This window comes from Anabas testudineus, chromosome 5 (assembly GCF_900324465.2).
Source record: "Anabas testudineus chromosome 5, fAnaTes1.2, whole genome shotgun sequence".
Taxonomy (NCBI): domain Eukaryota; kingdom Metazoa; phylum Chordata; class Actinopteri; order Anabantiformes; family Anabantidae; genus Anabas; species Anabas testudineus.
The window spans coordinates 13,342,619-13,370,221 of record NC_046614.1 but is presented as its reverse complement, the minus strand read 5'-3'; the positions used below and the strand labels follow the sequence as shown (position 1 = coordinate 13,370,221).

Sequence of the window (27,603 nt, the reverse complement as noted above, 5' to 3'; positions counted from 1 at the left end):
GTGTAAATAAAACGCTAGACATGCGTGTGATGATATGACGTGATGATAACGGAGCATCATGCACAGATCACATCCCGTGGTGCAGCTCGCAGGCTGCAGGCTGCAGTGAACTGGAAGTCCCTCCCCGGAAAAAGCGTGGAGAAGCTTTCTGGACAAGGCGGCAGCTGAGACATATTTCCAAGAGGACGGGGTGGACCAGTACGGTCCGCTCGGAGGACACGGAGGGACGATAGCGATCACCCGAGGTGAGATTATGGGTTAGACAGGAGGAAGTGGAAGTGTTCACTGTGAGAGTTGTTGCAGGAAAAAGCCACACGACGTGGGTGTGAGGAGCTGTTTCTGATCAGGCTGTAGTTTCTATAGCAGCGCGTCTGTATCCGTGTCGCTGGGTGGATGCTGCGCGGCTTGATGTCCACTTCCTCCCTCCTGCTCTTTCTCCTCCTCCAGTTCCTCCAGACTTTTGAAAACTTGGGCCCTGTCTGTGTGTGTCGGGATAAAGGAGGACGTCTGCAGTTCCCTTTACTGAGAGGAAGCAGTCGATGAGTTTGACATGAAGCTTTTTATTTAGAAGTGAATTCATGACTGAGTCACCGGTAGTGAAAAGAGAAGTCTGGTTTGTGGCAGGTGGACAGTTTGGGCTGTGGTCAGGTCTAGTTTGTCTGTGGAGATGAAAGAGCAACAGGTCCAAGACTCACTTCACTGAAATCACAGCCAGTCATCTGCTGAGAGACCAGCAGGGGGCGCCACACATGTCAACATCCCATGGACAATTGACAGAAAATGTAGGTCAAAAATGGAGAACAAACAATAGGACAGCACTTTATTGTTATAAATACTCTGTTCTTCACCATAGGAATGTGCTGTGTTTGTTTATTACTGTGTAACTCAGTTGAAATTACACGTTCGTGGTTAAAATGTTCTAAGTCACTATACATGAGTGGGTTTAGTTATTGTTTCAGGATAATTTGACAGCTGCTTGATGTCTGGGTTAAAGTTTAGTTTCCTGGCTGAGGTCAGAATAAGAGTTTGGCTTCGGGAAAATATAACCAGCTGTTAAGTGCAGTTGCTAAGTTTAAGGGCGAAGGAATCCATGATGTCAGTAAGTGTAGACGTACAGATGTGAGTGTGTTGAGGCTGGACTGGAGGTCACAGTGACAAGATAATGTGGTGTTTCCTGCTTGTGCTGTAGTTTTACAGTAAGTCCACAGACGCCTTTAAAAAAATACTAAAATAAATAAAGTTACAACACCAACCAGGAATAAATCATTCAGAGCCTCAATAAAAATCTGTAAACAGTTCAGCTTTATGTGCAACTATGAACACTACATCCACGTCTAATTAATAATAATAATTCCAACTATCTTATAACTTAACTTTAATTAATTAATGGCTCCTACAGGTGTGATTTGTCATATGTTGTCAAGACATGCTAAATTCAAGGCCCAGACTATTTTATTAATGACAGAGAGCTGGAAAGAAAAAAAAAATCTAAAGATGAATAAAATGAGAACGGGGGTAAAATAAACAGTTAAGTTAAAACAGTAGTCTGTGTGATTGCTCACCATCACCCATACTTACACAGACTAGACGCTCAGCACAAAATCTGGATTATGAGCAACTGCAGCAGGGCCCCAGACCCCTGTCTGCTCCATTAATCGAAAGTGGCTTTGGGGCAACTCTAGTTTTGAGGTCATAGAGAGAAACACTGAGTCACCATCAGGTGTGAAGTGGATTCTTACACACATTTACATGTAATCAACTTATAACCAACCAGTGTTCACCTTTTGCCCTGCACCAACCTGCAGGTGGAGCAACAGAAACTGGCAGTCCTTAAAATGTGTTTACATAACTTTTCTTAAAACCTTTTCTCCCCTGCTCTAAATTCAATGTTCAAAATCGATTCAATAGATGACCCCCCCCCCCCCAACAGATGTCCCCTTTAATTCACCAGAAAGAGAAAAAAGAAACAGGCTGGACAGTGACAGTAGTAGTAGTGGAGGTGGAGGTGGAGGTGGTGTGGAGGTGGTGGAGGGCTGTGCGTCTTAAAACCTACTAATCCTGCTGCTGTCCTAAATCTGTGCGCGGCTGCGCCGGAGGAGGAGGCGACAGGACGCTCACTGCAACACACAACCTCACACAGGCTGGGAACTTTTCTTCTGTCGCTTCTGTGGGAAACAAAACGCGGTCCCTGAACTTGTGAAGACGTGGTTATTTGTGTTGGATTTTCTTTTTTAATCGGAGTTAATCCAGTTCCTGCAGCCACCGTGATGAGCGCCGCGGAAAACTCCGACGCGGACTCCAACAAGCTGGAGTCTGTGATACAGGTGAGGTGCACCGGACCTTCCTCCATCCCCCATCCCCGATGATCGTCCTCTGATGTCTGCGATGGGACGATTTAAGCTGTTTACATCGTGTGTGTGTGCGTGTTTGCTTTAGTGGACAGTGGTATAGTTTCATTACGCAGCAGTTCTCTCTGGTGTGACTGCAGGACACCTGCTGGTCCTTTGGCATCTCTTCACACATCGTCACCTTTCAGTTACTTGTTCTTTGTCGTCATTGCCTGCATATTGAGTTATACTTCATACTTTCTGACGTCAACCATTATACTTTTCTGTAAATGTCACAAGCTGAAAGGGTGATTATGTGTGACCACTGTCCAGAGGCTGGAGGAGAGTGTTTTGTCTGAGGAGAAGAGGTTGACGGTGCAGGGTGCTTCACCTGATGCTCCCCCTACATGTCTACCAGCACGAGTTCGAGAGATTGTCACAAAGAACCTCAACGATAACGGTGAGTTGAAACAGTCGGCTGTACGTCATGTCAAGTTAGTGTTTTTACTCTTTCATGGTCTAATGGTTGTTCTCGCTCATTGTTTTCTCTGAGCAGCAGGAGCCATGTCCTCCGTCATGTCCCTCCAGGAGGAGAACCGAGTGCTGCAGGGGGAACTGGCCAGGCTGGAGGACTTGCTGGCCCACAGCAGAGCTGACCGAGATGAGCTCGCCATCAAGTACGGTGCAATTAGTGAGAGGGTAAGACAAACAGCGAAGGTGAGCCGGGCAGAGAGGAACTAAATAAAATAGGAACCAGTTGTTGTTGGATTATTCAAAGAGACTAGTGCCGTGGTTTCTAAATGCAACTGATCATCTGTGTATAAAAAAACAATCTTTGTATAAAAAGCAAGATTTCAGACCCCCAGGTTACTGTAAATGGACCTAGAGGGACTATTTTGGGGCTATTTTCCCTTTTGTCCCATTTGACCATTTTCTTGCCTTTGTCTGAGATTTTCTGGTCTCCCAGGTGATGGGGGCTGGAATGAGCTCAAGTGTACTGTTGCTATGGTGCCTGTCACCCAGGGCGACTGTAAACAGGGGCTTCAGAGGAGAGGAGGTGTCGTGATGGTGGGTGTGGGCCCCATCTCATTTTGGGTTGAACATTAGAAAATGAAGCCTGCAGGTGGGGGTTCAGCAACAAGAGGTAGACTGTCCGAATCGAACCGAATATAAACCACAAAGGGAGGAAGGATTTGGTCGGCACACTGGGATGCTGAAACTCAGTTAGCTTTTGAATACAATGCTACTGGTGCAATCAGGACAGGAGCACAAAGGATGAGTCTGAAAACACGATAGTGTTAGATTACAAGCAACACAGGTCCACACCCAAACTCACAACTTGGTAAACTTTCCCTTTTTCCCTGTATATAGGGACCAATAAAAGCACCACCATATACATATACAAGAGAGGGGAATGGCATGCAACTAAGGTCCCCAGTCCCCTAAACCAGGGACACTATGGTTATCTGGCATGTGCTGTAACAGTTCAGCTACCAGCTTTATAGAATATTATAAACTGAGTCAGGGCCTTCTAAGACTTAAAGTAACCAACTAGAGTAAAGTCAACCTAGAAGATCAAAAATGAGCTATGAATAAAGTATGAAGTAACATGTAAATACACGACTACATTCACAGTGTTTGAGTTTGAGTCCCCGCCTGTTCCCTTTAATCAAACACACAGCTGGAGCAGGCCTTACGTTTTGAGACAGGCGACGTGAACCACGATTCACCGGAGTCACGCAGCCTGGCTCAGCAGAACGTGGATTTACGCAGACGGCTGGATGAAGAACAAGCAGCGTATAAGCGCAAACTCACCGCCTACCAGGAGGGTCAGCAGAGACAGGCGCAGCTGGTGCAGAAGTTACAGGCGAAGGTATGTTTGTTGTGTCCTGTCTTTACTGAGATGCTTGAGATGTTCTCGAGACATGATCGACCATAATATTTTGCTGCTGCTTCAGGTTCTTCAGTACAAGAAGAGGTGTGGGGATCTGGAGCAGACGCTGCAGGACAAATCCTCAGAGCTGGAGAAACACAGGCTGAGTGTAAGTGATGTTTATATATTTCTAACACAAAGTAAACCATCTTTTATCCACACCACCATAAACTTTAACATTTTCTTATTTAGGGTCACAGTGAAGCATCAAATGGTCGCCATCAGGACGAATCAAGCAGCAACCTGGAGGACGCTTTAATCCGTCTGGAGGAAGAACAACAGAGGTGACTGATTGCACGAGAGATGTAACATTTGTCCTCTGAGAATATATCACATGTTTTCTGATTAGATCTGTCAGCATGATTTATTTTTGTTTTGGTTTTTAGGAGCAGCAGTTTGTCTGCGGTGAACGCCATGCTGAGGGAGCAGCTGGAGCAGGCCGGTTTGGCAAATGAGGCTCTCAGTCGGGACATCCGCAGGCTCACCGTTGACTGGACGAAGGCCAGAGAGGAGCTGGAGCAAAAGGAGTCTGAGTGGCGGAGAGAAGAAGAGGTGGGAGAACGACGCTGTAAAACTGGTGAAAATGTGAAGTTACTTCTTATTTTCACTCTATCCTTCATTTCAGTCGTTCCACAGTTACTTCAGCAGCGAGCACAGTCGCCTGCTGATGCTGTGGCGCCAAGTGGTTGGGTTCAGGAGGCATGTTTGTGAACTGAAGAGCACCACTGAAAGGTCAAGATCAGCATTTTGTCAACGCCACCTTGTTTGCGTTTTGGAAATTGGGCACATTTACATTTTGTTTCTGGTCTCTTGTCAAATCTCAGGGACCTGTCGGAGATGCGCAATGAGCTGGCTCGCGTGTCCCACTCCGCTCAGGTGTCCTGCGCAGGTCTGTCTGCCACGCTGCACAGTCGAGAGGGAGGAGCAGCTTTGACTCTGGAGCGAGAGAAAGCGCTGAGGGTTCAGCTGGAGCAGCAGCTGAGAGAACAAGTGGCAGAGATGATGAACTTTCAGACCAGAACGGATGCAGAGAGAAGCGAGCTCAGTGTCAGGTCACTGACTGTGTTCAGCAGCCTTACGGGGTTATTGTTGGATGAGGTACTGTAAGATAAGACTTTTAATGACTGTTATTGTGTCCACCTTCAGATTTTCGGATACAGCAAGAGAGGGGGAAAGACTAAAGGGCCTAATTGAAGAGCGAGAAAGAGAAATAGCCACATTGACGAGGAAGCTTGAGGTGAGAGAGCGGTCATAAAGGCACATTTGCATTAATCTTCCTCCTCCAGGTGTCTGAGGTTCTTTGGTTTTCCTGCAGGAGCAGAGCGGTAATGATGAGAGTGACACGCAGATGATGAGAGCCCACAATGAAACGCTGTTAGACACTCTACGGGACATTGCACAGGTAAAATCGACACACATCAACACGCGGTTTCCCATCGATTCGATTGAGTTTTTCATTTTGATTCTCCTTCATAGATGGTTTTGTCAGATGGAGAGTCGTCATCAGAAGCAGATCAGGACAACTCTGGAGCTCCGCTGCTGGCCTTGATGAGCTCTTCCCCTCACCGCTCCTCCTCTCCTCGAAGGCCATCCTCCCCCTCGCGACCCTCTTCACTGACTCTGCTTCCAGAGGCGGTGCTGTCTGCTCTCCGCTCTGCAGTCACGAGCAAGATGCTCCAGCTGCAGGTGACATGTCCATTTTAACTCAACATGATAGAGGACAGCACACACGCATCATACTGCGTCCAAGAATTGCTCCAGGACATAATTTTGCTTTATCCAGGATTCAACCCCTAAACTACAGGGGACACACCACAAACCATTATTTTTGCTATGACTTTATGCATATCAGATGTAATTTTCTTCAGTGTCTTGTTGCCTGTGTATTTTGCAGGATATTCGGAGCCGTCTGCTCTCTGCTCAGTCGTCATTACAGCAGTTTAAAAAGCAGCTTGCAGAATCAGAGTCGGCTAAAAGAGATGCAGAACAACAGAACCAAGCCCTGCGGAGAGAGAGGGACGCTGCTCAGAGGGAAAGGGAGACCACACAGAGGGAAAAGGACCGTCTGAAACAGGAGAGAGACACGCTGGCCAGGTTTACAGACACTTACATCACTTTTTATCTCTAATCCTTGAATGTAGGATACGTAGCTATAACTCTGCGATACACTGTTCACGAACTTTGTAGTGAGAAGGTGAGCTTGGAGAAGACTTTACAAGCAGCACAGAGCAGCAACCAGCTCCTGCAGATGGACTGTGAGAAACTGCAACTGACTGTGGCGTCCATGCATCGAGAGCGAGATCATGAGAGGGAGGAGAAAGAGGCCGCTGTTCAGGAGAGAGACCGGGCAAAGGCAGAGACTCAGAGGATGTAAGTAGGCCAATTGAGAGTGACTAAGTGAATGCGATGTGTACGCTAATCCACAGGGTCTAGTCTAACACACAGGACATAAGCTCACAGGGAGCCATTCGAAGAACTGTATTAGCTTACAAACCCTTCGTGCCACTCAATACTCCATAGAAGACCTGTCCTGACAGTTAATTTGTCCAATGTCTGTGTAACCTCACTGGTAACGCTGAACTGTGCAACAATCTGTGTGTGTGTTGTTGTGCTACAGACAGAAGCAGCTGGACCAGAGCGAGAGTCGGGCCTCTGCTCAGCGCGGCGAGTTGTCGGCAGTGAAGGAGACTCACCAGCAGGGGGAGGTTGAGAGGCAGCTGCTGGAGCGAGAGAAAGCCCAACTCTCAGAGGCGCTCACTCGAGTAAGAAACAGCCAGTACAGTTGATGTTTACTCATTATTTATTTAAATTGAGTTTTCTTACAACCCTTACTGTCCACGCAGGCTGAAAGCAGTAATGCAGAGCTCTCTCTGCTGCTTAACAAGCTGCAGTCTGAGGATGCAGCCCTCAGAGACTCTCTGGCCAAAATGGGAAACATGAATGAGGGCTTGGCTCAGGATAAAGCCGACCTTAACACTTACATCCTCCAGGTAAAAGGGGTTTAAAGGATTCAGTGTGCCTGAAATGAATAAGCTCACATGACGTGTCCAACCATGTAATTTGAGTCTAAAACTTGTCTTAACCTTGTCTGTCTGTGTCACACACTCTCATTGTCTTATATGTGTCTGTGTAGATGTTATGAAATAACATAATAATGACATTTCTACAAAGCCTCCACTCGAAGGCATTGAGCGTGTTTGAACTGACTACAAACATGAAAAATTTGGTTGTGTGAAAAAGAAGAGGGTTCAGACTCAGTTTGTCGAGTGACAGAAAGCTCCAGTTCATGTTTGGACATGTGAAGCCCTTATCAAAGCTGTAAGTTTAAATATTTCTCTAAAAAATGAATCACTAAATAACAGAGGTCAGAGTCAAGTTTAAATTCAGGAAAAAAATGATTAGGTCTGTGTGGCTGTGGTTTAATTACATTTGATCGATGCTGCTGGAAATATCATCAAACTGTCCTCAGACTGAGATTTATACATTGATAAAACTCTGATAGGAGCATATGAAAACATGGTGTTATCATTTTCCCAGCCTGCCTGAAGTTGGTGATCAAAGGAAGGACGGGAAAATAAATACTGAAATTTCTCATGTGAAATAGCCAAGACTGTTCCAAGTTTGGTGGACATTATGTGGTACATTAAGATGCCATCTCTGACTGAAAGGCAGCATCTCAGGGTGTTTGAACATCTCAGCTTCCTGCCTGAGTCCCTCTTACCTTCTGTCTCTTAGCTGGAAGAAGAAAAGGCCCAGCTGCAGGCTCAGAAACGAGAGGCGGAGAAGGAGAAGCTGACCATCAGAGATGAGCTGGTGCGGTTGGAGCAGGACAGGCTGGAGCTGGACTCTGCCCGCATCACTCTGCACCGCTCACTGCAGGACGCCGAGTTAAGCCGGGTGGGGATGGAGGCAGAGCTCCAAAGTCTCAGGGCTGAGAGACTTAAGCTGCAGGAGAAAGTCACCCAGGTACATGATGGATTATATTACATCATCATTTAAAGGTTAAGTCCAGCCTGAAAACACATAGACAAAAGCTGTAGTTGATGTAACCGCATTTAGAGACACTCCTTACGCATCCACATGTATGTTTTATTGATATTTATTTGACTAAAACAATAAAGGAAACTGTCAGTAACATAGGCGCTTACACCAATTTCTCTATACGATGAAGTTTTACTCTTTGCTTTACACATTTTACATGTTTATGACTCACTGTGTTATCTGTTTGGCCTTTGTTGACAGCTTTGTGGTGAGGTGACCTCTCTGGCATCAGAGTTAAGTCTTGCCAAAGGAGAGGGTCAAAGGAATGAGGTGGCCTTAGAGGAGGCTGGCCGCAGTCGGGGAGAACTGGCCAGAGACAAAGCAGCTCTGGTGGTCCAGCTGACGGCGTCTGAGAGAGAGAACACAATGCTGTCAGAGGAACTGGCTGCTTTCAGGTGAGTGTCGGTGGTGTTTGTCAATGACACAAAGGTTTTCACACGCGCCTGTGTGTGACCTGAGTTCTCAACTCTTCAGGTCAGAGCGGGAGTCACTGGAGACCAGTCTGTTCGAGGTGCAGCAGCAGCTTGTTCAGGCAGAGTCTCGCAGAGAGCAGCTGGAGACAGAGAATCAAAACCTTCGAGTCCGCTGTGAAACTGCTGCAGGTGAGTGAGGAGGAGATAGCATTTAGAAGAGGTAGATAGGTAGACGACCATGACATAGATATGTTAAAATGAGAGCGATAGTTTTGATGTGACAGGATGTTTGTGCTTCCCTCTGCTTCATTTTCCTGGTTGGGATTTTCAGCTGAACTGAGGCGTGTGCGCGCTGATGGGGAGCATGCGTTGGCTCAGGCGGAGAGGGAGAAACAGGCTCTGACTCAGACTCTAAATGCTGCACAGCTGGAGGCCCAGCAGGCCTTACGCAAGGCCATTGCCGAACATCAGGAGGAGGTGGAGAGACTCATCTCAGAAAAGGTCAGTTTACTTCTGCAATAAGGTGGTTCACGCAGAGGACTCTCTAATCCATGTATGTGCTCTTGGCTGCTTTGCTTCACAGGAAGTTGTGCGGCACAGCCTGCTGATGGAGCACGAGACCACTCTGAACAAGCTCAGACAGGAGATGGAGGATCAGCTCCACACATCACAGAACGAAAGAGAGGAGCTGCAGGATGAACTGAGGAGTCTCCAGCACGACCGAGATCAGAGTCTGCTGCAGGCTGAGACTGAGAAACAGCAGGTCTGATGTGGGACCAGGACTGTTTTTATAATCAATTAGCATCAGTCCTCAGGGGCACAGTTAAAGATAATTAAATGATAATGGTTGTAACCATACTGTAGGAGTGACTCTATCATGATATTTCTTTAGGTACAGTATTAAAACTATCTGAAATTATTCTGGACCATCTGTACGTGTTTTGTTTTTCCATCTCTTAATAAGATTGTTCTCTCCTTCCAGGCCCTTTCTCTGAAGGAGACAGAGAAAACAGTTTTGTCTGACAGGGTCTCCAGTCTGCAGGCTGAGCTGTCAGCTGCAGCCCTGGAGGCTGAGAAGATGTCCAGAGAAGCAGCTCATTACAAAGAGCAGGAGCAGGTGACTTTCTGTCTCAGTGTCTCTTATGTTGTTGCTCAACTGTCTGCAGTCGTATCCAACTCAAGATCTGCTGAACTGCCTCTCTGCTCTGGTTCCTTCAGATCAGAGTCAGGGCTCTCACGGCCGAGCTGCTGGAACTTCGCTCTCGGCTGGAGGATGCAGCATCTGTTCATGAACGTGAACTCCACAGTCTACGAGAGACTTGCACTGACCTTCAGTCACGAGCCGATGCTGCTTTCAAAGAGGTAGACTTTGACACATCGTTTACCAGAGAGAACTTGAACGTTACGCATGGAAAAGTTAGAAAGCAAACAGAGGCTTCCTACCAGGAACTCAAATTTTCTCATTTCGATAATAAAAAAAAACAACTTGAAAACATGTTTTGTAATTCTTGACTCCCTCTCCCCAGCTGGAGCAGTGCAGAGCCTCTCTCGCTGCGAACGAGGAGAGCAGAGACCAGCTGAGACGGGACATGCTGGACCTCGAGCGCCGTCTCAACCAAACTCAGGACACAGCTGAAAACTACAGAAGAGAAGGCACAGAGCTGCGACGCAACCTCGGAGACGCCACCAAGGAGAGAGACACTCTCAGCCAATCAAACACCCAGTTAAGAGAATCTCTACAAAATGCAGAAACCAAGAGAATCAGGTAAACAACTAGCTGCATGCGAAACACACTCGCTCACAGAGATGGTAATACATTAAGCTTACATTAAATTATATTTGTCAGTGTGAAACGTCAGTGCGAGGAGAAGGAACAGCAGCTGGCTGTGCTGAAAGAGACTCTATCAGCTGCTCAGAAGGAGGTGACAGAGCTGCGGAGCTGCCTGAGAGAAGTTGAAAGGTCACGACTCGAAGCTCGTCGAGAACTCCAGGAGCTCCGCAGACAGGTGAGACATGCCGCCACCTGTCGTCCACACCAAGACAGAAGCTCGGGATCACATGCTTCACAGCTGGGTTTAAAGTCAGCAGTAAAGTTTTGAGGTTTTCCTTGTTGGAGTGACGGAGCTGTCATCTTGTGCTTTTCTTGGCTCCAGCTCAAAGTTCTGGATGTAGAGAAGGAGCAGAAGGGGAAGGAGGTGGCAGAGCTGCAGACTCGCCTGTCGCTGGAGGAGCAAAGAGAGGAGGAGAGAGGCAAAGACATTTTCACCCTCAAGCAGAAGCTATCTGAAGCCGAAACAGTTCGAGACTCCCTCAAAAAAGAGGTGATGATGGATGAGGGTGAAAGAGATTTACAGGCTGCGTCTATTTGCTGCATCATGGTTTTTATTCTTGTAATTTCCGTTGTAGCTTTCCTTGATTCAGAAGCGTCTGCTGGAGTCTGAGTCAGGCTGGCGTGGCTGTGAGAGAGAACTGACTGCTCAGCTACAAGAGGCACATGGCTGCGAGAAGAAACTGCAGGACGAAGCCAAGAACCTGTCGCTTCGTGCTCAGGCAGCTCAGGACTCTGCCGCGCAGTACAGCCTGCAGCTGAGCGAGGCTCAGGGCCGACTGGCCGCCACAGAGACAGAGCTGGCCCGTGCCGAGGCTGGAAGGAAGGATCTGGAGTTTCGTCTGAGCAGCCTCCAGTCTGCACTGACGCGAACGCTGGGCATCGGAGTGGGAGGCAGAGGAGGCAGGGGCAGGAGTCCAGGGGGGAGCTCAGCATCCCCTGGATCTATGTCACGCCACCAAAGCACCTCTCCACTCCGCTCCTCGCTGTCCCCTCCTAAAGGTAAAAGTGTAACATACAGAGTTTCCTACAACATAAAGAATATGAAATATAATTTCAACTCTCTATATTTTATTGATACAGACTTTCGAGTAAGCACCCCTGACAAAACGTTAGGCTCCGGGACTGTGTCTCCTGACAGAGGGGATACACCGCTGCCCCTCCCTCAGCCAGAACTGGACTCTGACACACTGCGAAGTGGTCTCAGAGACTTTCTCCAGGAGTTGCGTGACGCACAGAGAGAGCGGGTAAAAGAGCTGCAAGCCATAAAGAATACAATATTCAACAATAGACCAGGGATCATTTGTGTTTGGGTGGTTTAAATCTTCATGTATTGTTGATTTGGAAGGATGATGCCCGATGCCAGCTGGGGGCCGTGCAGCGGGAGCTGGAGGAGCTGACGCAGGAAAGAGCCTCCACCCAGAGTCGTCTCATTCAGCTACAGAACAACTTACAGGAATACCAAGAAGGTTAAAATGTTTTTCTCACATAGCTTGAAACGAAAAACAGTAACAGCACATGAATCTGAAACACAACTTAAAAAAACCCCACTGCAGCCACTGAACATGGTCTTTTGTTTGTATGTGACTTTTAGGGAGACGTGGTCTGGACGAGCGTCTGACCACCACTCAGATTTTACTGCAGCAGCAGGAGGAGACAGCGAGGAGAGGAGAAAGAGAGAGGAGAGCGCTTTCGGACAGGGTGAAGGATTTAGAGCGAGCGCTGCAGGCCTGTGAGACGGATAAGAAACGCACACAGGTACACACACGTTGGTGCTCTGTGTGTGTGTGTATGTAAACACCATGTATTCATATATTGTGACTCACCCAGCAGTGGACACTGATCTGCCAGGGCCACCATATGGCAACTCTCAACAGTGGAGCAATATCTAGAAGTGAAAGCTGTCAGGGAATGGAACAACAACAGATGCCAGAGACTCCCAATATTACACCTTTTGTTGGGCCTCATGTTGGCTCTCCATATGTGTGTTTTATTCTGCCAGCACCTTTCAAAATAAATCACCTTCTGCACAACAGGAGGAGCAGGGACACAGTGTGTGAAAAGCAGCTTAGAGCACACAGACAACTTTTTATGGACTGACTCTGTTTAATCTGGGACTAAAACTCAGGTCTTCATTATACAACAGACGTAGAGCCACATTATACAACTGTCCTCTAAATGTTCACCAGCTGGTCTTAGAAATCATCCCTGTCCTCCCTCCATCTCTGCAGGATCAGTTAAATAAGCAACGTGCTGCTGAGATGCGTCTGGAAGCAGAGAGGAAGCGTCTGCGGGAGGCACTGGAGGCAGCTGAAGCCCGGGCCACCAGGGTGGAGCTGGGGAGGCGCAGTGTGGAGGGGGAGCTGCAGAGACTTAAACTGAGTCTGGGAGACCGGGAGGCTGAGAGCCAGGCCTCCCAAGAGCGCCATGACTCCCTACTCAAACAGGTCCAATAGGGTCATTCTGAGTCTTTTTGGGTCTCTGAGTGATTAAGTTTGTCCATGAGCGACCTTTAACAAGAAAATCAGGAATCGCCCTTATTACAGTGAAGAAAACAATATGTTTTTATTAAAATGTATTCGTTTATTGAATTGCACATTAATTTGATTTGCATAAACTGCAGGTGGCAGAAGGAGAAGCCCGTGTGTCTCTGCTCCAGAGGGAGGTGGAGAGGCTGAGTCAGGCTCTGCTCACAGCTCAGGAAGGTGAATCTTTACTCAAGGAGAAGAGCGCTTCCCTAAACCAGAGCCTCCAGGAGGTGGCGGCCGCTCACAGCAGCACGCAGAGTCGTCTGGCTGCTCTCCAGAAGACCCTGACAGTCGCTGAGCAGGACAAAAGGCTTCAACAGGTGAGTGTGATGGTAGAAAACCAAGTTTTTTAACAAGGTGGTCGGAAAGTTAACTTTGATATGATCGTTCTGTAACTAAGGAACGAATGGATGAAGCCCGGGCGTCATTAGCTGAAGTGAAGAGAAACATGGCCACCCTCACTGAGCGCGTGCAGAGTCTGCAGAGTGAGCTGAACCAGAGTGAGCTGAGACGAGAGGCGCTGGAGGCCGAGCTCAGCAACACTCAAGAGGTGAAGATCATCTCAACTATGTGCCCCCATTAAAGTCTGCAGGGGATCTGATGTGCTGATCTGTGATCTGTGCCTCCCCTTTGTCAGGCTCTGCGTCAGCGCTCGGCTGCTCTGCTGGAGGCTCAGCGCGGCGCTCAGTCAGCTCACACCGAGAAGGCCGCCGTAGAGGAGCGGCTGCGTGGGCTGCAGCGAGCGGTCGCCATGCTGGAGACTGAGAAGAAAGATGCTGAGAGACAGGCTGTGAGGCTGGAAAAAGACAAGAATGCTCTGAGGAACACGCTGGATAAGGTCAGCACTGTCTTTACAAAGAGGCTTTAGCGATTTTAAATGAGATTTTGAAAAGTTATAAAGATGTGAAGAAGATGTAAAGTTTAAATTTCTTTGAAAACACCAGTTTGACCTATATCTGTAAAAACATGTCATAAGCAAAGTGACCTGAATAAATAACATGAATAACATTTTATGGTGAAACATAAAACTTGTGATACACATGTCACAGGATGTTGGTTTACAACAGAGCTGTAAATAGTCATAAACAAATGTAAGCTGTTGGGTGAAGGTGACAATTACCTTTCATCTTCTGAGTGTGGCTGACTCCTCCCCAAACTGAATCCTGTTTTGGGGCATTTTGATGGCACTAATACATGATACACTTAGGCTTTTTTTTTAACAGATTTCACTCTGTGACCTGTTGTTAGGTTGAACGTCAGAAGCTGAAGAGCGAAGAAGGCAGCATGCGGCTGTCTGCAGAGAAAAGCCGCTTGGATCGCTCTCTAAACACCACTGAACAGGAGCTGCAGGAAGCACAGCAACAGATTCTAATGCTGCAGGTGGGTTTCAACACACCGTATATTCATACATGTTGTATATAATAAAAAAGAACACATCCTCTGTAAATAAAGTGCTGCTGACTCGTAGCAGTCTGACTTTTATCAGCTGTTGAGTCAAACCCCTGTTGGAGGTGAGAGCACGTTCAGAGCGAGTGAACTGAACAGTTGTACTTCAATAATAAACAAAAAGTTGTCTTTAAAATGACAAATGAATTCCACAGTTTGGGCTTCACATGTTTTTGTGGTGTATAAATTATTTTCCTTTCACATGTTATTAACCCTCACAGCCACCAGTTAGCGTCAGTTAGTTGTTTAGTTAGTGTGTTTACACTGTGAGAGACTCTGTGTCCTCACCCACTCAAGTATTGAGAGATTTTATTGCACCAGAAAGTGGTTTAATGAGATGAACTGTACGTGTTTGTCTAGTTAATGTTGCAGAAGGAGACCAGTTTAATAAAGCTAAGAAATATCTCACAGGTCAGTTAGGTTAGACGTTGTGTATGAAATTTTTTTTTTTTAGTTTAGGAGATTGTGGAGGTGTCAAGTGAGGTCAGAGTAACTCACAAATAACCAGGTTTGTTCAGCTCTGGATACATCTGCTTCTTGTTAAATCAACGAATCAGCAGAGAAAAGTTGATGTGCTCTTACTATTTATTTCTGCACCACACATTCTTTTTACTCCTTCACTGTAGTTGCTGTTATAACACAAAAATCTACATAAAGAATGAAATATATAAAGCTACGGTGGAGAAATAGACATTAAAGTGTTGTATTTCACGCTGGCTTTACATCTCAGACCACTGTTTCTCCTTATTTAGTAAAAAAAAAAATCCCAGGCTGCATAACTGTTCAACTAGAACAGTTCCCAAACCCCGAACGGCATAATTATTATATAACCTCAATCTATTTTGTAATTTGCATTTTTCTGCAGTGCAAATATTTTAATTTTGAACTAAACTATGCCACCAATTTTAGAGAGAACCAGGGTGTGTCTGAGTTAAAACCACTGACTGAAGAGGTGTTGAATGAGTTTCCTCTCCATTTGTCAGACGACCTTCTCCAGACCAATAAAAGTCACAGGTGTTAGCTGTGTCACAAAAACATTTGGTTTAGGATTTTTATTCTTGTCTAAATAGTTCCACTAAAGTTTTTTGTGTAGATTCTAATGTAGGATTTGACTGTATTAGTTTTTCCCTTTTTTATTTTTTTATATTTTACAATTACTTTGATTTTTGTACAGAACAAATACTGCTGCAGAAAACAAATAACTTCTACTTTCCAGTAATTCAAACAGACAGAAGTTATTTGTTCAGCATCTTGTGTCATGAATATGATCCACTTTTACCAAAAATTCCTAAAGCTCTCCAAAGACAGATGAGTGTTTCTCCTCAACAATATGAGGATCAGCTTCACACCAGTGTCTCGTTTACCTTGTTCTATAAAGGCTTATGTTCGGTGCATCTCCAGAAACCCTGATTATGGTTTTCCTCTGGGCCACCACAAAACCTACAGCTTGGTTTCTGCATGGTTAACTGATCCTGTTTGTTATGAAGAACTGAGTTTCATTCAAAATCTCACCCATGTGACAGGACTCTGATCTCTTTTCTTTGTGTTCACGTTGGTCTTTTCTACCTGGGTGTGTTTCTTGGGTAGACTCAGCTGGCTGAGATGGAGCAGTCGCACGGCCTGTGCGAGAGTTTGGTGAGGCAGCGAGACGAGGTCCAGCGGGAGGCGGAGAGACTGAGGACCAGCCTCAGGGATATCGAGCGAACTCTGGGTACCAGGGAGCGAGCTCACCGACACAGAGTCAAAGGCCTGGAGGAGCAGGTAGACATCATGTTAACATCGTCGTTAAATCGCTGACACTTTTCATTCACTACAGAACAAACCGGTATGAGAAGAGAAAGAGTCACAGCGAGTTTCACAACACAAATTTTAGTTTAGCACCTTCATAAGCAGTTTGGTACCTTAGAGCAACAAATACATTGAATAAAACTCACTGTAACAAATATACACTGGTTTAGCAGTGCATTGTGTGTTCATAGTGTTTTGCTACAACCTAATTAAAGAAGTCATCAGGAGGTTCATAAGCACCTAAAGAGGAACCTTGTAACCATGTGATCCATTATATGTTTAAAGTGTAGTTGTCTCAATCGCTGCTCTTGCTGTAGGTGTCCACGCTGAAGGAGCAGCTGCAGCAGGAGATGAAACGACGTCAACCTTCTCTCCCATCGTCTTTACTGTCGACGGGAAACTGAGACGCAGCTTCAACCCACAGGCACCAGCAGACCACCTTCTAATCCAGGGAAAATCCACTTGTCATGAACGTCTGGAAGCAATATTTACCCACACACATATTCTTAAAAGTGTTCACACTCACACACTACTTTTTAAAAACATGATTTGTCGCTGAAATGAACACTACTGTCGCTTTGGCGATGCATCATTGATATTTTGCACAGTACTTAGCACACAACAGGTGAGGGATAGGGGTGATGTCATTCAGCAGCAGCTGTGCCGAAAATACCAGCACCCTGCAGATTACTGGCAACCATCTGTACTTGATCTTTGCTTGAGATCTTCCCAAACTTCCTGCTCTTATTCCAGACAAAACCCAAGTCACCACAGGATTCTCGTTCGAATCTGGATGTAGCGCTAGGAATGAAAACATCTGCCAAGTTTAGCAGCTTGGCCTTGGTTCCTCCACATTTACATTAACAGTTTAGGACAGAAAATGAGGGAAGAAAGGGCTTCATTGTGTGTGAGTGCCAGGAAACAAACGAAATGAGCATGATGAAGGAGCTGCACTGTGTTTTCTCTCAGAAACAGACACAGACTTTAGTAATTATGTGAATAGACACAATTTTATAACTAAAAAAGGGACCATTTGACTGCTGCAGTATGATAGTACTGTTTTTAAGTTAATCACTAGTTTTATTAGTTGTATATAGATTTTACTTTACTGACAGGATGATGAATAATAACAGCAATACGACTTGTATGGACTGAGAACATGGAAGCCACATGTTTTCAGGAGAATAAACTTACTGTCTGCACCATAAGTCATGTTTTTTCTAAGACATTTATCGTTATTATCTCAGCCTCAGATCATGTTGCATTGATAAATGACACACTGAACAGCTGTGGTAAAAAAAAAAAAGTTTATTCTGTCTCAGTCTTTATAGTGACAGTTTTACAAAGCAGTAGTACATTTTGTTAAATGAGAGCACTTGTTGTCACTGGAGTATGTTTACATAAGCTTGCTGCTTGGTTGCTAAGCCCAGGTCCAGGTGGCAGTAGTACAAAAAGCTGAGGTCACTCACCACCTGTCTGTTCACACATCTCATGGTCTTCACTGATGAGGCTCCTGTCGGCTGGAGATTGATTAATTTGGTTTGATGTCAGTGCACAGTGGCCACCTTGATGATTTGATCATCGTGACAGTGACTGCTTTTCAATACAAGTACAGTAACATATCAACAAACACAAAGCTTGAGATTAATATGAAACAATATGCAAAAAAAAAAAAAAAGACATAGTTTTATGTGCATCTCTAAAAGTTACATTTTATAGCACCAGTGTGATGATTTTATAGCACCAGTGGTTTATACAATCATCATTGTTCTTTGGAGTATATTTATCCATACACACAGGATCTACTGAGCAGACATACATGTGGAAGAATAAAGGTAAAGAGAAAGAGAACAAAAATGCAAGAGTTAGGAGTTGTACAGAGGGATTTGGGAGGAAAAGTGAGGAGAAGACACGGGGAAAGGGAGAAACGACGTCAGGGGATGTGGACCAGATGTTGGGAAGCGGCAGTATGTGGGCAGGTATTGTCCTGACTCAATCAGCAGCCACCACAGCTCTTCCCACAGCTTCCTCCTAGTGATGTACACTGTCCACTCAGCGCTGCCACGCCACAGCGGGAGAACTGATCACGACACAGGTCCGCTAAACACAGACGGAGAGGAGTCCCAGATGAAATGATAAGTCCCCACATACAAACACCCAGAGACACATGAACACAGAGTCCACTGAACCCACCTCTGAGCAGCTCTTCGTGTGCGCACACGGTCCTCACACAAACCTCCTTGTTGATGACGTACACCCGTCGCAAACTGAATGAAAACACATGGTCACAAATGAAGCGGTGCCAGTGATGTTAAAGGAGCAGTTCACTCCAAAACCCAAACACACGTCATCTTCACATCAGTCATTTCGGTGAAATATTTAAAAGAGAGTTCTGATGATTTTCTTATTGTCAACAACTGCTATAAAAAGGATTAAAAGCAACAATAAATTCAACTTTCTAACATGTTCAAAGCCTGATTTAACTCAATCCTCTGTGCCATGAAGCTCCAGGGTCCAAAAACTATTAAAAACACATCAGTGAGCCACAACACTGCTTCATTACCATTGTGGTTTATTTTGGGTCGATACTATAAACACCATCCTGCTGCTGTAAATACTCACTACCACCATCAAATCTGTGTTAATGCTCAGCTGAAAATAGTCCCCAGCGATTGTAGGGTTTACCCCTGTTCCAATGTCTTTTGCAAAAACACCCAAGTTGGCCTCTTCCTAAACTACTTTATTTACTAAATGAAAACCTCTATTGTAGCGCAACAATGTGTTTTGTAGCCACATAAACACACTGACGTTCTTATTTGCTATTTGTCCTAGAACTGACCAGAACTACTGCATTGTTCATGAGGAAGTTCGACCAACGAACTAAATAACACTGGACTCTCTGTGCACTCTCACACTTGGATTAGAAGTAGTGTGAAGTATAGTGAGAATCTAACTGCTTTGTTTTTCTTTGTCCTACAAATTTCCGAATGACTGGGTGGTACTATGGGAGTGAACTGTTCATTTTAAAAGTAGTTTCAGGTCCTGCATACCTGTAGAAGCAGAGGCTGTTGAGGCACTGTTTGCATGGCTTGTGAACGGAGTAAAGTCTGGTGCAGGGATACTGCTCCTCTCTGCAGTCTGGAAATGAAACACACAGAAAAATAACTTCTCCAGTCAGAGTAAACAACCGATTATCTCTCCTGATCTCTGGAGCTTCTCTTACCAAGAGGGCCAGGCTCCGTCGGCTCCGTCTCCAAATCGGACTCTGATATCCACATGGAAAACAGAATTACAAATATGTTGTTGACATGAAACAAACCTCATCTAAACACCATGACACGAGGGAAACGTGACTCTGTTCAGAGAGTTCAGCAGATATACCAGATTTTTCTGGACGGACCACAGGCTGGAGCTGAACCTGCTGCTCGTAGGTTCCAGGACTCTCTAAAAAATAAAATTACAAAAGCAGAGGAGTCACCTTCTTGTGAAATACAATGATGTTTAAACATAAGCATAACTTCAAGAACATCAACGAAACGCTCTACAAATTAAAAATGATTTACCTGGAAAATAATCCGGCCCATAATCCTCTGTGAAGCCAAAAGAACAGAACAGAAAAATGTCTCACACAGTCTGTATCAACCAAACACACAAAGAACTGTGCCACATAAAATGAACCACCTGCAGGCAAAAGCCGAAGAAAATAAGCAGCTTGTGAGGGTGAAATCCATGACTTCATATGCAAGATGTTTACAAAGAACATGCAAAGTGGTCAGAGCGCTGTTTACACTGTGACAGTTGCTATGCGGGTGGTAAACAAGTATCCGAGGAGAGGAGGGAACTCCCAGAGGCGAAGTGACACACGAGAGGACAATGAGAAATCAGGACCACATGTGGAAACCTCTGATATAAACCGATAACTGGTACGAGCCAGGCCAATATTCGGTTAATCTACTCACCCAAAAAAGGAAACGGTTCCTGGTACTGGGCCTGGGCAAGCAGCAGAACTGTTGACATGGTAGACAAATAATCAAGAAGAGGAGCTGATGAGTGAAATGCAGCAGAGGAAACCTTTGTTTTGAGCCACTTTGTCCTCATGATGGAGTTAAAACGCCTGTCACTAACAGTCCAAATAGAGGCGACCACTTGGTTTATTTATGGTTATATGCAGCACCGTCTGTCCCTGTCGTAGTGACATCTCAGAGTATAGTATAGAGAAAGATATAGATAAAGACCGTTTCTCATCCAGTTTTATGAGCAGGTCCAATCATTTTCTACCACATTAGAACAGTTTTTGTTAATGCACATTAGAGCTTTTCTTTATTTTCTTCACAGTTTGAAGTTTGCAGGCTGCAGCTGGAGAAAGCTGACGTCATTTGTTGCACCGGAGCCAGATTTGAATCAAGATGTGATTCAATGTGGTTGTTTCCCTCTGCTCCCAGACCACTGGCAAAGCATGTTAAAATCCTAATGAATAATACTAATGACTTAAACTTAGATATTTGTCCTTTGTCAGAGTTGATGGTAACATTTTTATGTCTGTTTGTTATAACGCTCACACCATCATCTAGCTACCTGAGCTTAACACAAAGACTGTAAACAGAGGGAACCAGCTAGCTCTGACTGAAGGTCACATAATCCCTGAAAACATTAAGTACACCTTTCCTGAAACCACAAGTCCTTGCTTTTACACACTTCATATGAACATGGATCTACAGCGTGTTAATGAGCAAACTTTGCTGCAGCTGTATATTTACCATACATACATTTGCACGACTAGCTTTCTGCTCATCTAACTTTGTTCAACTATAGTAAGTGAAAACATGGTTTTTATTGTGTTACACTACTAATGCATGTATGACTATCTAGGATTTGAGGCCCTGTTTTCATGGGCTTCAAAGGACGGAGGAGTGTGGTGCAGTCACCTGGCATGCAGAGCAGTAGGAGGACTCTCATGTTCACCCTGGGAGGTAGACGGACTTCAACACTGCGGGGGAGATGAGGAGAGCACCAACATGAGGGGAATAAACTACTTACTGCTGGTTATTGCTTTTGTCTCCTGAACTCCCTGCTCCATGTGCCCCTGCCCCTCTATCACCTCTGCCACCCCCCACTGCTCTTCCTCTCTCTGCCCTCCACTGGCCCCAAAACAAGAAAAAGAAAGGGGAGAAAACTGTCAGCAAGAATGCAGCCGGTCTGTCTTCCTAAGAACAATCCCTCTGCTTTCCTACTTTTCCTCGCGGCAGCAGACAGACTGGAGGCTGCATTCCAGGAAAAGGAACAGAGGACCCCTCGCCCCCACCCCACTCTCTGAGTTTTCTCCATCCCTCCCTCCCTCCATCTGTCTCCATATCCCTCATTTCCCTTCATTCGCCTTCACTGGTGATTTCCTCCAACCCTTCCCCCTCCTCTTTCCCCCCCATTTTCTTTTTTCTTCACTCCACCGACTAACGGAGCCTCTCAGGTCGAGTCAAAGTGAAATGTGGACAGAGACTCACGAACACTGACAAAACATCATCGGCCTGTAGAGCAAGTCGTCGTTTTACATGAGTTGTCAGTAAAGGTCAGGCTCATACAGTAAAACCCATTACGGTACCTCAGCTTCAGGACTGTGCACTACTGACTAAACTACTTTTCCACTTTGTGGAAAGTATGAATGCTCCTCCTCCGCTGCAGAGCTGCAGGCCGCTTCATACACACAACATAAAGCTGTGAACTTGGACACTTTGGACTTTTCTCTGTGCACATTGTTTTTTTTTTTTTTTTTTTTGAAGCCACACTGGACACACAAGATGTGATAGAAGCGATGTTTGCACAAATTCTGCACGAGTATCAACAGATCTGTGAGTGTGTATGTTGTGTACCAGTAACACACACACACACACACACACACACACACACACACACACACAAACACACATTCTTCATGTGCATCACAGTGGCTATCGGAAACCATATGTTTTCACAGCAAACATCTGGGAGCGATTAGCCCCCCTCTCCCTGCTGAGTCCTTCCCTTCCCAGCTAGAGACCCCATCTCTCCCCCACCTACACACAAACACACACACACACACACACACACACAGACAGAGGGTCTGAGGACAGCAACACTTGGTTACGCTGCTGTCATCTATCTACTGTGAGCACTTTGTTTCAGTGCAACTATGACCAAATCAAAAATGATCCCTCCGTGTCCTCATCGACCCCGGCCCTCTGGACGCAGCTCAGTTTCTTATTTGTTTGGTTTTTCCCTCTTGGCACCTTCTTTCTATTGTAGTTCAGTTGCTGCAATCTGTGCAGGACCTCCTCCTCCTCCTCTCCAGTGAAAACACAGCACCACATGTCAGCTCAACACTATTATTCTGTTTACACTGAGTGGACTGGTAAACGCCTGATGCTCTTATGACCTTCAAACATCAACTAGGTTACATGCAATCTGCGCCCAGTCACCTCATATCTCCTCATATCTCCTTCAAAATTCAAGTTGAGTCTAAAATCTTACATCTTAACGACCTGATTTTACAAATGCACTTAACAAAAACTAAAACTTGTATCCTTAATAATTCACTTAATGCAAAAAGTGCAGAACTGCAACATGATGTCTTTATTTCTGTGTCTTACCTAAGTTCACTTCAGTTTGCTCCGACTTTCCTCACCTCTCATGGGTCCTGTGAGTAGAGAAGGAGCTCGCAGCGCCACATTGGACCACCTCCGCATCTGTAGTCTCCTCCCAGTCCGAGTCCCAGCCCCCAGAGCCAGGAGCCAGGAGCCAGGTCCCTGCAGCGGCTCGGCCGAGTCCCGCTATCCGCCAGATCCAGTTACATTAGCGGTGAACAGTGTAGAAAACATCGATGAACTGATCGGATATTGATAAATGCTGCGGTTACTCATTAGATGTAGGCGAGGTTTGGTTTTCTGATCATCACATAAATCTGCATGTAGGTTTGGTGTCTGCAGAAATGAGCAGATTAAAAGTCATTAATCCTCAGTGCAGACACAAAAACCACTTAAAAGACACCAGATGTGTGAAACAATTCTCATCACACTGAGACACAGTCTTCAGGCCGGTTTACATCACAGACTGTTCTAGTTCAGGCTTTGAATTGTTGGGTTCATGTTTTCTGAGTTTCCTGGTTATTTCTTCGTGTTCCTCTGTTGTCTGCTGTCTTTAGACATCTCATCAATCCTTTTCTCAAACCATTGTATTTTGTTACTTAGAAACACCAACGAGATTTTCAGTTCCTGGTCATAAGATAACGATACTTGGCTTTATTTAATTAACCATCCATCTTTCTGTTGTCTTCTGTTAAAACCTTAAATTTAATTTTAGTTTTGTATATTATCTAGTGTTATACAGCCAACATCTGTGACAATGTAAATATTTTCTTGTTAAGGAAAAACTAAAACATCCTTTGTGGCTCCTTTCCTTTCTGTGTCAAAGCACGTGTGGCACACAAGAGACACACACCATCTACAATAAATGTAATACTTAGAATATACCAACACTATAGCAGGATGCAGCAAGCTGGAAAAAAAAAGAACTATGAACCATTGTGTTGCTCACAAACCCACCAACATCAACTGCCTCTGCTGGTGGACTCATTGAACTCATCTACTACTGACATCTAGAGGCCTGACTGCAAAACCACTGTAGCAGCAGCAGGAAGAAGTCACGAGTGACAGGAATGACAGTAAATAACCAATGAAGACAAAGGCGGACATTTTTACCTTTTATTTTCCATCAAAACAAAGACTGTTGTTGGTTTGTTGGAAGATCTGAAGGAACATATTTACTGTATGTCTGTGAACCAGCTGCTAACCTGAAGGCATCAGGCTAAAAAATGTCTACACACCTCGTTTAAGCAATGGAGCTGAAGATAAATACCTCTGTTATCGCACATGTCAGATTCATTCACACATTTTCTTCTGCATTCATACTGTACATGTGTGCTTGTGCAACACCAAGCTCTCCAACCACATACACACGTTTCCATCAGAGCTGACTGTGGGCGTGGTGGTGGTGGTGGAGCTGACAAGGGCACTGGCCCATCAGACCTCAAGAGCATTTCTTCAAATCAATACAAAATATCATTATGGAGGGAAAAGATGTACAGGAACGACCAATAAGGATTTAGACAGCAGCAGCCTTCTTCTCCTTGTATGTGGCCATCATCTTCTTGATCTCAGCGATCGCTTTTCCTGGATTCAGGCCCTGAGAGGACAAAGCAGCAACAGTCAATGTGATGAGTAAGAACAGGATTTTGGAGAACACGTCAATTGTTTTTTTAAATGGCACAAGATATAAGGTGCCTCAAACTATTTCACCACTCCCTACTCCAGAATTTCTATGGGAGCCCGACATCTATTTCTACGTATCAAGGGAACTGGGATGTAGTCACAGTGTGAGCTGAGACACGGACGTGTGCTGATAAGTTACCTTGGGGCAGGTCCTGGTGCAGTTCATGATGGTGTGACAGCGATACACGGAGAAAGGATCCTGCAGCTTGGACAGACGCTCCTCTGTGAATTCATCTCGGGAATCGATCATCCAACGATACGCCTGTGAGGGTATGAGGGGACATGTACCTGTTATTCAGATGCGTCGTCATCTTTTGAGCCGATACAGTAAACTATCACTGATCCGAAATATTTACATGCTCACACACACACACCTGCATCAGCACAGCGGGTCCGAGGTATTTGTCTCCGTTCCACCAGTAACTGGGGCAGCTCGTACTGCAGCAAGCGCACAGGATGCACTCATACAGCCCATCCTACACAGGACAAAAATATGAAAGACATTTAGTGTCTCTTTGGAAACCTACTTATTAAAATGAAAATGAAGCTAGCAGTGTACCAGTTTCTGTCTGTCGTCCACAGACTGCAGGTACTGCTCCTTCCCCTCCTTCGACTCATCCTTCTTCTTCAGGTAGGGTTCAATAGACTTGTACTGGGCATAGAAGTTACTCATGTCCTGCAGAAAAAAATGTTTTAATAAAAAACAAGACAACACAAAGATGATGAAATAGTTCCTTTGTTTTATACTCACAGGGACCAGGTCCTTGACCACATACATGTGTGGTAGAGGGTAAATCTTTGTTGGCTTGTTAAGGTTGGTGTCAATCTTGTTGAGACAAGCGAGTGTGTTTCCCCCATTAATATTCATTGCACAGGATCCACAAATACCTGCAATTAAAAGATAGACAGTACTAACTGATAAATACTGATTTTAAAAAGTATAGGTCTCTGTATTATCACATGCTAATGACAGTTAATAATTCACACCAGCCTTTATGTTACCAACCTTCTCTGCAGGAGCGGCGGAAGGTGAGAGTAGAGTCCATCTCATTTTTAATCTTAATCAGAGCATCAAGCACCATTGGGCCACAACTAGATGAAGAACACGCCCAGTCATTAAATCAGTGATTATTCAGTGAGGAGACACTTCTAAAGCATTTCACTTCACCCAAAGAAATCCAGACAGCTGTAATTGCTAAAGTTCTTTTTAAAATCTGGTCATTTTGGCTGCAGCGCCATGTTGTCAGAAGTGAGTTGCGAGAATCTTTAAGCTGATTAGAATTAGAAGAACAAATGAAGGAGGGGGACTGGAAATGTGCCAAGCTGTCAAATCCACCTGAAGGCTGTTCTCAGCTCACTAATCATGCCCTCAGTAACCAAACAGGCTCAGGTACTGTTTTTAATATTATAGGCACCAAGCCACCATCAGTGCAGTGAACAAAACCTAACATCTGTTATCACTGAGATTAACACTTAGATGCTATATGAAAAATTATATTATATTTAGATTATAATTATTATCTCTGCTATTCTCTATGCAAAAAGAGTCCAACCTCATTCCAGTCCCTGTGCAGGCTTTGATGTGTATCTTATCTTATGTATATCTACTTCGATGTGACTGTCAACACAGTTTGAAAGTTGCACCTACACACTAAAGCCCATCCCAGCTTCCCTTTTCCCCCCACAGTGCAAAGAAAAAACCTTTTAACACCTACGTGTTGAGGTCGATCTCATAGGTCTGCATGCGGGGTTTGTCCCCTGGAGTGTCAGGGTCCCATCTGTACACCTGGAACTTCTTTATTCTGGGCTGTGCTGCTGGAGCTGCGGCTGTTTGGGCATATCGCACCGCCTGACAGCGGACACACAGAAAGAAGAAACATGACACTGGGATGTCTCATTTCTGTTTCAAGCTTTCAGCCCATAGCAGACACCTGCTGTGTTTTCTAATAGTATCATTAAAACTCATGAATATCAGTGAATGCTGTGGTTCTGATACCAAAAAAAGGGCAACTTCAAACTAGGGCTGCAAAAATTATTACTTTCATTTTCAATTCATGATCTAATGAATATAGTGATCTTACTGATGAATCATTTAGTCTATAAATGTTCCTAAAACCCGTTTTTGACCAACCAATAATCCATAATATCATATATTAGTGTACAACAAAGAAAAGCAGGTGGAACATTTGTGTTGGTTAAAACACACAGACAATGCTAATTGCTGATTTATAGCGGCCATCATTTATCATTATGAAACATTATAAGCGTGTCTCTGAGATTAAATAGTCTAAAGTGAAGTAATAAATATAAAAAACTGAGCCCTGTTTACTTTGAATCCAGCACATTATGCTATTATATAGTAATGAAGCTGACTGCTACAGTGAAGGCTACGTGCTATATTTAGCTGAACAGTGTTTACAACTCTTTCCGTGCCACGTTGGGCGTTTACACTGGTTCCTATCGTCTTTATTTAATTTTTAACTACACATAAACCAACAAAAAAAAACAACAACTACACGCTGACACATTAGCTTTGTTATTGTCGTTTCCGTTACCGCTGAGTCTGGTGTCAGCTGAACAGCCATGACTATGTAATCTGGACATCAGAGCATAGACGGAGCCCTCGGCTGTCAACAGAAAGCCGACACGTCTCCGGCACATAAACGGTAACAGGCTAAAAAGGTTCAACTGTGCTTGTTCGTGTCAACGTACCAGTGCTGCGGGAGAGCGGAGCATCAACACACCACAGCGGCTCAAGGACGTCAGACCGGCAGCCGACATTTTGGAGTTTCTCTGACCTCCGCTGCCTGCTATCCCAGCATGCACCGCGGCTGCGTCACTGCTCAGATGGGAGCGCGTGCTTTGTACAACCCGCGTCTCCCGTTTACAAAAAACACACGATAGTTTTAATTATGGGAGGTTTCTGACCTTTTTATTTCTGCTTTTGCTTTTGTTGTCCAGCTGTTAATCGTCTATGGCAGTAATTTGTTTATTTTACTCAC

General features: G+C 45.0%; 3 protein-coding genes across 4 annotated transcripts; 1 reads left to right on the top strand and 2 right to left on the bottom strand.

Moving 5' to 3' along the window:
- The first annotated feature begins 93 nt into the window (after positions 1-93).
- Positions 94-17,982, top strand: LOC113154229 (rootletin). Of its 2 annotated transcripts, none has more exons than XM_026348311.1 (37): positions 94-245; positions 2,661-2,787; positions 2,884-3,026; positions 4,009-4,200; positions 4,286-4,369; positions 4,453-4,544; positions 4,647-4,812; positions 4,886-4,992; positions 5,085-5,312; positions 5,407-5,497; positions 5,576-5,662; positions 5,737-5,946; positions 6,155-6,354; positions 6,448-6,630; positions 6,878-7,022; positions 7,104-7,250; positions 7,996-8,226; positions 8,503-8,696; positions 8,776-8,903; positions 9,046-9,215; positions 9,298-9,477; positions 9,697-9,831; positions 9,933-10,076; positions 10,241-10,479; positions 10,561-10,720; positions 10,868-11,035; positions 11,121-11,544; positions 11,626-11,789; positions 11,891-12,011; positions 12,137-12,300; positions 12,774-12,989; positions 13,166-13,390; positions 13,471-13,620; positions 13,708-13,908; positions 14,319-14,450; positions 16,104-16,277; positions 16,622-17,982. In XM_026348311.1, the coding sequence occupies exons 3-37, from the start codon at positions 2,892-2,894 to the stop codon at positions 16,706-16,708; spliced, it is 5,874 nt and encodes a 1,957-aa protein (XP_026204096.1). In that variant the 5' UTR covers positions 94-245; positions 2,661-2,787; positions 2,884-2,891; the 3' UTR covers positions 16,709-17,982. The 2 variants fall into 2 exon arrangements, with proteins under 2 accessions (XP_026204096.1, XP_026204095.1); XM_026348310.1 differs by lacking the exon at positions 94-245 and adding an exon at positions 2,068-2,324.
- Positions 17,595-23,028, bottom strand: mfap2 (microfibril associated protein 2). Its single transcript, XM_026348359.1, has 9 exons — positions 22,925-23,028; positions 21,230-21,291; positions 20,264-20,311; positions 19,868-19,894; positions 19,686-19,748; positions 19,528-19,569; positions 19,355-19,442; positions 18,498-18,571; positions 17,595-18,404 (listed from the first exon to the last, which is right to left on the bottom strand). Exons 2-9 carry the CDS (start codon positions 21,258-21,260, stop codon positions 18,301-18,303), a joined length of 477 nt encoding a protein of 158 aa, XP_026204144.1. The 5' UTR covers positions 21,261-21,291; positions 22,925-23,028; the 3' UTR covers positions 17,595-18,300.
- A 992-nt stretch (positions 23,029-24,020) lies between these two features.
- Positions 24,021-27,452, bottom strand: sdhb (succinate dehydrogenase complex, subunit B, iron sulfur (Ip)). Its single transcript, XM_026348347.1, has 8 exons — positions 27,314-27,452; positions 26,317-26,450; positions 25,608-25,693; positions 25,353-25,489; positions 25,161-25,277; positions 24,976-25,077; positions 24,741-24,863; positions 24,021-24,515 (listed from the first exon to the last, which is right to left on the bottom strand). Exons 1-8 carry the CDS (start codon positions 27,380-27,382, stop codon positions 24,435-24,437), a joined length of 849 nt encoding a protein of 282 aa, XP_026204132.1. The 5' UTR covers positions 27,383-27,452; the 3' UTR covers positions 24,021-24,434.
- Between the last annotated feature and the right edge of the window lie 151 nt (positions 27,453-27,603).

What these genes read in the sequence shown, in the direction of transcription:
- sdhb (XM_026348347.1), bottom strand. Translation starts at nt 27,382, where the DNA reads ATGTCGGCTGCCGGTCTGACGTCCTTGAGCCGCTGTGGTGTGTTGATG. An exon ending in TATGAGATCGACCTCAACAC is followed by an intron (nt 25,694 to 26,316) that starts GTAGGTGTTAAA and finishes TTCTTCATCTAG; the next exon opens with TTGTGGCCCAATGGTGCTTG. An exon ending in TGGTCAAGGACCTGGTCCCT is followed by an intron (nt 25,278 to 25,352) that starts GTGAGTATAAAA and finishes TTTTTTCTGCAG; the next exon opens with GACATGAGTAACTTCTATGC.
- mfap2 (XM_026348359.1), bottom strand. Translation starts at nt 21,260, where the DNA reads ATGAGAGTCCTCCTACTGCTCTGCATGCCAG. An exon ending in GGTCCGTCCAGAAAAATCTG is followed by an intron (nt 19,570 to 19,685) that starts GTATATCTGCTG and finishes TGTGGATATCAG; the next exon opens with AGTCCGATTTGGAGACGGAG. An exon ending in ACACGAAGAGCTGCTCAGAG is followed by an intron (nt 18,405 to 18,497) that starts GTGGGTTCAGTG and finishes GTCTGTGTTTAG; the next exon opens with CGGACCTGTGTCGTGATCAG.
- LOC113154229 (XM_026348310.1), top strand. Translation starts at nt 2,268, where the DNA reads ATGAGCGCCGCGGAAAACTCCGACGCGGACTCCAACAAGCTGGAGTCT. An exon ending in ACGGTGCAATTAGTGAGAGG is followed by an intron (nt 3,027 to 4,008) that starts GTAAGACAAACA and finishes TCAAACACACAG; the next exon opens with CTGGAGCAGGCCTTACGTTT. An exon ending in TGCAGGAGAAAGTCACCCAG is followed by an intron (nt 8,227 to 8,502) that starts GTACATGATGGA and finishes CTTTGTTGACAG; the next exon opens with CTTTGTGGTGAGGTGACCTC.